The sequence below is a fragment of the Arachis ipaensis genome, chromosome B03 (genome assembly GCF_000816755.2).
Source record: "Arachis ipaensis cultivar K30076 chromosome B03, Araip1.1, whole genome shotgun sequence".
NCBI classification, from domain to species: Eukaryota; Viridiplantae; Streptophyta; class Magnoliopsida; order Fabales; family Fabaceae; genus Arachis; species Arachis ipaensis.
In genome coordinates, this window is record NC_029787.2 from 47,733,976 (window position 1) to 47,743,950 (window position 9,975).

Here is a 9,975-nt window from a genome sequence, read left to right on the forward strand (position 1 = left end):
CATTCTCTCTCGCCCTCACGATAACGTTACAGAGAGCAACTTAGGGTTTTTCTTCTTCTCTCTCGAGAATCTTGGTGGAAACCAATGGCATCGGTGTACATTCCGGTGCAGAACTCGGAGGAAGAGGTTAGGGTTGCACTCGACCAACTTCCCAGGGACGCCTCCGACATCCTCGACATCCTCAAGGCCGAGCAAGCCCCTCTCGATCTCTGGCTCATTATCGCGGTTCGTAATTTCATTCTTTGCCTTCCACTTCTTCTCGGAATCGAACCCAATTTCTGCTTTCAAGTTTCAACTTGTGGAATTAAACTTTGAAAACAAAAAAGATGCTTGCTTTCTTGCATTTGTTTGTTGCTCTTATTTTGTGTGATGTGAGTTGGTTTGCACCTTTGTTATGATAGCATGTTAGGTTTAGCTTTTGGAACTCAAAGCCATTGTGTGGGTGAATGATAAGATAAACCAATAATGCTACTAGTGGTTTGAACTTGGAGCTTGTTAGATGATTTGCCATTATTGTCTGTTATAGATGTGCTACAGTGTCACTCAAGTTTTCCCTATAGATGTAGATGCCCATTTAGTATAATTCCTGTTTGTTTTTGTTTTGCTTGTCTTTGGTACCAACTGCTCCTTTCTTTACTTCTAATGTTGCTTATATTTTTCTTGTGGTGAAGAGGGAGTATTTCAAGCAGGGAAAAATTGATCAATTTCGCCAGATTTTGGAAGAGGGATCCAGCCCGGGTATACCTTGGTTGCATATTCTTTTTGATGGGGTTTGTTGTGTCAATCTTATGTTTTTGTTATTGTTTGGTGTTAAATTAGGGTCTAATATAGTTCAACTGTGCTGGTTGCTTTTCTCCTTTTCCGCAGAAATCGATGACTACTATGCTGACGTTAGATATGAGAGAATTGCTATATTAAATGCCCTTGGGGCATACTATAGCTACCTTGGGAAAATCGAGACTAAACAAAGAGAAAAGGAGGAGCATTTCATTTTGGCAACTCAATATTACAATAAAGCATCGAGGATCGACATGCATGAGCCCTCGACATGGGTTGGGAAAGGTGTACATATGTTTGTTTATTTATGTAAATTATTATGTCTCAGTGGAACTGAATCAAGCATTGTAATTTCACAATGAGGAACATGATACCTGCTAATTTTATGTTGGCATGGACCATAGAAGAGCTCTAGCTTCTAGGTATTTCATAGATGCCTTAGCATTACAACAAAGAAGCTCGCTTCTAAAACAAGTTTTGTTCTGAATAGTATTTGAACATGTGATGTTTTGAAAGTTATTGTTCTGATAGTGTTTGATCTCATCATGTAGTTGTTTATACTTTTAGCCTATTTGAGAAACATTTATTTTAATAATAAAAAGCTGCTTTGAAGTTGGTTATAAAGTAAGAAAGTAAGAGATGATTATACGCCATTTTGGTATAAGCTGAATTCATTTTTCTTTTTTCACTTTAGAGTTTAGAGATGAGCTCATATCATCTCAAATTAGCCTTACTATGGTATTTTAGTTTTTACTGCTGAAGCATTCTTATTTATCTGATAAACTCAGTGGTCATGACACATGCAGTTGTTTTGCTTGATGGCATATTGGTTGCTCTATATTTTATGTTCTTGATATTTTCTCACTCTATATTTTATGTTCTGGATATTTCCTCACAAGTTATGAGTATCCATCATTTATCTTGTTGAACTTCGCGTTTGTCCCCTGTCATTAGAAGAATGCCTCTTGCTCTAGATACTTGCAAAATTGATACATAGCTAATGCTTACAGGTCAACTTTTGCTTGCAAAGGGAGAAGTAGAGCAGGCATCTGCTGCATTTAAGATTGTATTAGATGGAGACCGAGATAATGTTCCTGCTCTTCTCGGCCAGGTTTATTGAGTCTATCCACATGTGTGCAAGGTTTTAGCTTATGCATGTGTATGTGATTGATTTTAGATATAATTGAGTTTTTTTAAGTCAATTTGAAGGTAAAGTAATTTATGTTTGGTATTTTTGTCTATCTTTTGACAAAATAAATCCTTGGATAGTGTTTATGAAATCACTTATATATATATATTTTAATAGTTCTTCCATTTTGATGTGACATATATACCTATAATTATGGGATAAAGTTGAAAATTTTAAATCGAGAACATCCCAAACAGGATAGTAGGAGAATAAAAAATAACTATTTGACGCTTATATCTATAGTTGATTCTGTATCTACAACTGATTTTGGAACAAAATATGCAATCATGTTTGAGAATTAAGGACTCACGTTAAGTGGCTGGAGAATGGGATTTTGGGGGGAGTAAACGTGAATCCAAATTCACCAAGTTTAAGACCATTCTCCAGTAAAAGACATCAACAGGTGTATGACCAACCAGTACCTCTTCTTAACCACAGTCCTAGTGGTGCTCTCCCTTTCTCAACCCCAAATGGTTATTGGAAAATTACAAAATGATTTTTTAATAGAAGTATAAAAATACTTGCTTATTAATAAAATGAAAATAGATATATCAAGAATTGTTTCCAGTAATTTTTTCAGTTTTAGAGGATCAAATTTGCTGGCTTGTCTCTATATATTCTCATTATAGGACTGTAGACCTTAATTGAATGCTAAGCAATTAAAGTATATTAATTTGTTGCTACTGGCTAGCAATTTAAATTGCAATGCTTTTGCCATGCCATCACCCAAATTTTCTACATCTATCATTGGTTTTTCCCAGCCTTCAGAGAGAATGTTTTCCATCTGTGTTTGTTATGCTACAACCTGGAATTTGTTTGAAGTTTTGTTTAGTTATTCTATATAAGTACTGTGTTTCTAGTAATAACTTTAGTGAATTTCTACAGGCCTGTGTTGAGTTCAACCGAGGGCGGTATTCTGACTCACTTGAGTTGTACAAGGTTGGTAAACCTTCTTTGCTGGTAGAAAAAACTCTCTCGTTTACAATTTATATATGCACATTGACATGTCTATATACCATTAGGTTGATATGCATTCACATTTTTTTATTGTCACCAAAGAATAATTGAGTAGATTCAGAAAGAATTGACAATACTCAAAACTAGATGACTATTACTCCACTCAAATGAATAACTTCAATTGGTTTTAAGTTTTGTGAAACCATTTGTAGAACAATTAGCGACGGTGACATGCATTTCAAAATTTCGGTGGATTGCAGATTAGTGTTGGAATTGTTGCGCAAAAGCTTATTGTATGAAATTTCAGTGGATTAGATAAATGATATAAAGTTAAATAAGCAGAGATTTTATTTTGATGGTGAGCATTATTAAGTTGTTTGAATAGTGGCAGTTAAGTGGTATCAACACAAGTTAACACATGTTTATTATTATTATTAATTTTTTTTATATTTTTTTTTGCAAACCTGAAGAGAGCATTGCAAGTTTATCCCGATTGCCCTGCACCTGTTAGGCTTGGCATAGGTCTATGTCGCTACAAATTAGGTCAATTTGAAAAGGCTCGACAGGCATTTGAGCGAGTTTTGCAGGCAAGTGAATCTTTTAATTGCCAATGGATATGCTGTCATGTTGCTTTGGTAGTACTGATGTCTGTATGTTTCCTGGTTTCCTTCTTTTCAGCTAGATCCAGAAAATGTTGAGGCTCTTGTAGCACTTGCAATAATGGACTTGCGTACCAATGAAGGTCCACTTTTTCCCCTGTATCATGTTCTTAGGCACCTTATATGTCTCGTATAACTTGTAATATATATTTTTTCTCATGTATTGGATCGACTCTGATACTGTGTAGTATCTTTCAGCTGCTGGAATTAGAAAGGGAATGGTAAAGATGCAGACGGCATTTGAGATATACCCTTATTGTGCAATGGCTCTGAATTATCTTGCAAATCATTTTTTCTTCACTGGTCAACATTTCTTGGTTGAGCAACTGACTGAAACTGCATTAGCTGTCACCAATCATGGTCCAACAAAGTCCCATTCTTATTATAATTTAGCGCGCTCTTACCATAGCAAGGTTGGAAGCAAATCTCTCTCTACTGTTGGCAACATTCCTTTGAGTGGCATTAATAAATTGCTTAGGCCCTGCTATTGTTTTTGCAAATAAAAGAAACAGTTATTGATTTTACTGTCTTCTTGTCTACAATACTCTTATTTACTTTCTTGTCTTCTCTTCGCATGTTCTAAATTTTTAGTGTTAGCAAGTTACTATTTTATTCTCTGGTAATCTTTTAATTTTTTATTTTTCCTCTTAACCATAGGGGGACTATGACAAAGCAGGGGTGTATTACATGGCATCTGTCAAGGAAGTCAACAAGCCTCATGAATTTGTGTTTCCTTATTATGGTTGGTTGCTTCATTCAGATTTGAAACTTTACAGCATGGCTACAACATTGTAATATGGCAGTGAAAGAAATTAAATTTAATCAACTATGAAACTTATGGTAGAAACATGTTCATTGTTTTAGTATATTAGGTATATCTTGATTCAGTATTTGTAGGCCTTCTATCTTAATGAAAATAGCAGATGTTGAATGTGATCTTCAAGCGGGCAGTCATGTTTTGATATTGCGATTTTACTAGATCTGTTTCCATGTTGTAGCAAATGTGGCATATTCGTTTGAGGTTCTGTAAAACTTACTCATTTATGATCAGCAATAATATTTGAAGGCTGTTTTCATAGTCTCATTGGTATTGTTCACCAAATGCCTGTTACTTCCTTATTTTTAATTTTTTTCTCTTTTATGTTGATTCCAGGTCTAGGACAAGTGCAATTAAAGTTGGGAGATTTCAGAAGTGCCCTGTCAAATTTTGAAAAGGTTCTGGAGGTGTACCCGGATAATTGCGAGACATTAAAAGTGAGTGCCTGACAGGATGTACCTTACATCCTTTAATATCATTTCTCTTTTAGGGTCAGTGTTTTTCGCAACTGAAAGAGTCATTATCTTTGTGAGTTATATATACATGTTTCGGAAACATCAGTTGAGGACATGCACTTTTCTTGGTTGAATATGGTATATATTCCATAAAATGATGATCAATCTTTAAAATAAGCATTATTAAACCACTATTTAATGGTCAGTTATATATTTTGGCATGCCAAAAGACCCAAAACTAATCAGTTTCTTCAAATGTGTTTTGGGAATGTTAGAAAAAGGTATTCTTGGTAAGTATTATCAGAGGACTGATGGTTACTCACTATTCAGAACCAGTTTGAGTTGTTAATTTACCAATAATTTTTTTATGGTTTCTTAACGTGTTCTTCTGAAAGTTATTGTAAAATCACCAGAGTTTTGGGCGCTCCTTGTAGACACATTTGTAGATTACTTTACCTGTGTATTAGTTATACAAATAAAGCAGTTGTAGTTCTGAAAAATTATTGTAAAATCACTTTCTCTATTTCCTATTTCCTATTTCTTGTGTTGATGTTTTTCCTTACAGGCACTGGCACACATATATGTTCAGCTTGGTCAAACTGACAAGGGACAGGACTTTATTAGGAAAGCAACAAAAATTGATCCCCGTGATGCCCAGGTGAAATCTGCTGATAGTGTGTTTTTCTAAATTTTATTAAAGACCAGTCTTGTGTTCTCCCAACTTCCCCTGTCTTCCTTCACTTGTTTTAAGATTTACACATGTAAGCTCTGCCTTGTTCACATGAAAAGTGTTATCCATCTCAAAGTGGGCAGTTATGCCTTTGTTCATAACTAGAATTGGTATCTGAACCTGTTATATATATATATATGATGAATTCTAGTATTCCTATGCTTATGGTGGCTATGAAGTGTCGTTAAAATTAAAATCACACTCTTTTTTTACATTTAGTAATGCTTTTTTAGCTACACTTTTAAAAAATGTTACTAAATAATAAAAAAGCGTTACTGTAATTTTAGCAACACTTTTTCAGATTAATTAGCATTAGGAACATCTTACAATTCACGACTCAATACGAGAAATGCACCATGTAAGCTCTATTTAGTGAGAAAGGGCTTTCTTTGTGGTTTGGACATGTGGGAAGAAGACCGATAGAACATCCAGTCAGGAGAGTGGATGAGATGGAAGATGGACAAAGGGCGAAAGGCAGAGGAAGACCTAAGAAGACCATCCATGAGGTGGTCAAACGAGATCTACATGTAAACGGTCTCTCTGTAGACATGATACATGACAGAGCACAATGGCGTCGTTTGATTCATGTAGCCGACCCCACTTAGTGGGACAAGGCTTTGTTGTTGTTGTTGTTGTTGTTGTTCCTTAAAGGAAATAGTGAAAATAAATGAAAACAGGAATTCAGGAAACAAGATTTTTATCATTTCACTCTTTTCACTTTTTCTTCCTTCACAAAATGCTGAAATATAGGAACACTAGAAACCCAGCTGGTCCTTAGGATCTTTTCCCTCTTCATTAGCTATTGAATCTTGGTCTTCTCCAATTAGTTTTCTCAGTGAAATCTCCTTAACATCTATAGTAAAGCCATCATCTTTTCTGTCTTCCTTAGAGATAAAACTTTTGATATCCAATTTATCAAGGGTATCCAACATTAGCTGTTCCTCCTTTCTGTTTATCCCTGATTATGGGCCAAGTGTCATCCTGAAATATGACCTCTTTGTTGTTGATATTCCCTAGTTTTATGATACGGTCCATGTTCTGTCACCTATTCATCGTGTTGGGTCTGGCTATTAGGCGTAAGAAACAATTAACATGCTGTAATTCCTATTCTTTGCTTCCTTGTCCCTGCCATTCATGACACTTCCCATGTGATACATATCTATAATAAGGAAAAGAAGCACTTGAGCATTATTTTTTTATGGATTATTTCTGAGTTCAAACTTATTTGGTTGCCTATATATAGTGTATATATTATACTTTTAACATAATAATGAATTTTTTGTTGCCTGTGAACTGATTGTTGTTTTGAAACTATAGAATAAATGCTTGATAACTTTCTCATGTAGCTGATATTAAGATGGCGAAGATGAAAGTTGTTGACTGTATGTAGATATTGAAGCATATGGCTTTGGTTAAAAAAATTATCTTTTCTATAAGCAACTATCAACAAAATGCTAATATATGAGTATTTACAAATATTGCAAATTCAGCATTCCTTGGTTTTTGCCTGAAGTGTTTGTTTCGTAAACACTGTTACGAGCCCTTCCTTTTTGTGATAATTTGAAATAAACTGTTGAGAGTGAAATTCATTCGGTATTTTTGTTTACCTTTACGAAATCCTACAGGAAACAGGTTGAAAACAATGTGGCATAAATAAATTTAGAACTTTTAAAAAAAAAAAAAAAGGAATTTGAAAGAAAATAAGCCTTTAAATTTTCTAAATTGGTTCCTTTCATCTCTCTAAATATTTATGTAATTAGTTGAGCAAAACCTTATATCTAGCTCTTGGTTTAATCTTATATTCTCCATTAAAGTACAGGCATTTCTTGAACTGGGTGAATTGTTGATTCTGTCTGATACAGGATCTGCCCTCGATGCATTTAAAACTGTAAGAGAATTTTATTATGTACTTGATAAATTGTTTTGCAAAGTTTCTCTCATCCAATTAAAATTTAAGAAAACACCTGATGGTTGAAGTTCTGGGATCTATTTTTAATCTGGTTGTTGTAAACCCGGTGCAGGCTCGTACTCTTTTTAAGAAGGGAGGCCAAGACGTACCAATAGAATTACTCAATAATATTGGTGTCCTTCAGTTTGAAAGGGGAGAGTTTGAGGTTTGTAATTCTATAAATGCTGCATTGCTTTTGTTTTGGCCCCATGATCACACACTTAATCCTTCATTTCTTCTTTGTATCAGCTTGCTCAACAAACTTTTAAAGAGGCTTTGGGTGACGGCATATGGCTTTTTCTTATTAATGGGGGAAATAAGTCTTCCAATGATATTGCTACTTCTACACTACAGTTTAAGGACATGCAATTATTTCATAAGCTTGAAAGTACCGGTCATCATATAGATTTGCCCTGGGATAAAGTCACAGTGCTCTTTAACCTGGCCAGATTACTTGAGCAGTTAAATGATTCTGGAACTGCAAGTATATTGTATCGCCTAATATTATTCAGGGTATGTGTATCTTAAATAAACATCATGTGCATTTTGTTTGCATATCCATCTACCCACCACTGACAGACTCAAGAATATTAACCTTTCTGTAGTCTCAAATATGATGATCATTTATGACTCTTATTGTTTCTTTTACTTTATGCTATTTATCTAATGAACAGTTCACTGAAGCCATGAATAGAGTTTTTACAGCTGAATGCCATAAAATTAATAGCCAATCATTTTTTGAGCTTTCCGGATTATCCACACCACTTATTATATTTCTAGCTTCCGGTTAATATATTTGAATTGTTGAGTATGTAATGAAATGTATTTTCATTATCTTACTACAATAATGGTAGCTGATGTAACCATTTAGTGAACTCCCCATGTGCACAATGCTTTCAGCCTCTTTTTTGGTATTGAACACACCACATTCTTAAGAATTATTTTTTAAGCATGGTCTGAGCACTGAGCTTGTTATAAGGCATTGCATCAAACATGTTCTGTTTGTATTGACTGTTAACAGTTGGACATTGCTTCATGACAATAATGAATAGAACACCTCAGTTTAGTTGAAGAAGTTGTCCTGCTTTCAGCAGTAGGGTTTCTATTACAATCATTGCCTACATTGTTGTATCTTGGCCACCATCTTTTATTATTCTTTGCACATTCAATATGGTTTCCAGCTTTCCATTATTGATCTCTAATGAATTCCTTATTTTATTTTTATTTTTTTCTTTTTTCTTTTTTCTATTTCAGTTTCCAGACTATATTGATGCGTATCTGAGGTTAGCTGCAATCGCAAAGGCTCGAAACAACATTCTGTTAAGCATTGAGCTGGTACTAATATCCCTGATCTTGCTTTTGTTGCTTCTATAATAATTGCATAGCTTCACAATTTCAGTTATACTCTCTGTAGGTTCATGATGCGCTAAAGGTGAATGAAAAGTGTCCAAATGCATTATCTATGCTTGGTGATTTGGAGTTGAAAAATGATGATTGGGTAAAGGCAAAAGAAACTCTCAGGGCAGCCAGTGATGCAACTGATGGGAAGGACTCATATGCTACTCTTGCTCTTGTAGGTCTCTTTGGTGCTCATAAACGTGTCTATTCTTATTGTTCATTCTAGATGTACTTTGTGTAGCTCTTTGGTCCTCACAAATGTCGAAGCATGATAATTATTTTGATACGCTGGTTCTGTAATGAATAGGGAAACTGGAATTACTTTGCAGCAGTTCGGAATGAGAAGAGAAATCCAAAGCTAGAAGCTACTCATTTGGAAAAGGCCAAGGAACTCTATACACGAGTAGGTTTATTTTATTATTTCCTTACTTTTCTGTCTTGCCGTCTTGAGCTATTTTTGCATGTTTTTGTTTATGATAGAAACCAGTTTGGCAGGTTCTAGAGCAGTAATGCTAGTCCTAGCTGCTGGCTATAAGTACTAGGGGTTGGTTAGTTTTTTAAGTCAGTTTGAAAATTCTGTTCAGTTTGTTAGTTCAGGAGGGGGAAATTCTCTCTAGAGTTGGTTAGACCCAACAGTGTAGTTCAATAGGGATTGTGATTTACAATCCCTAATTCATCAATAAAATTCCCTAATTCTGCTAGATCCCTAATCCTATCAGTTCACCTCAGCTTTTGGTTTGCAGACCTTGGTTTGGACTTCGGAACCTTGGATGCATCAATCCCATTGATCTTAGTATTTCATTCATTTCGTATGCATATTAACGTGTGTCATGGCTTAAGCATTTTGGTGAATTGGTTTAGGGCATGATATTAGATCAAATGGTTAGGAGTTTGCTCTGTGCTGGCCCCACCCTTAAATTAAAATTTAATTTCAGCAACTATATATGATGTAGTACTCATGCATTAAGCTGGGAGGGGCGGCACTGATAGGAAGTAAACCATCCTTAAACCTCCATCCAATAGCTTAAACTTCTTCAGGGTGTTG

General features: G+C 35.0%; 1 protein-coding gene across 1 annotated transcript in view; it reads left to right on the forward strand.

The window, feature by feature from the left end:
* LOC107630474 (protein CTR9 homolog) overlaps positions 1–9,975 on the forward strand; it is a gene marked incomplete at its 5' end in the record, with an annotated part of 13,498 nt that continues 3,523 nt past the window's right edge. The window contains 17 exon segments of the mRNA XM_016333616.1: positions 1–225; positions 672–738; positions 868–1,062; positions 1,788–1,888; positions 2,852–2,905; positions 3,394–3,510; positions 3,602–3,665; positions 3,781–3,995; positions 4,240–4,324; positions 4,736–4,836; positions 5,420–5,512; positions 7,404–7,472; positions 7,606–7,698; positions 7,782–8,045; positions 8,787–8,867; positions 8,947–9,105; positions 9,238–9,333. Of these exon segments, the coding sequence (XP_016189102.1) occupies positions 85–225; positions 672–738; positions 868–1,062; positions 1,788–1,888; positions 2,852–2,905; positions 3,394–3,510; positions 3,602–3,665; positions 3,781–3,995; positions 4,240–4,324; positions 4,736–4,836; positions 5,420–5,512; positions 7,404–7,472; positions 7,606–7,698; positions 7,782–8,045; positions 8,787–8,867; positions 8,947–9,105; positions 9,238–9,333 (1,995 nt within the window).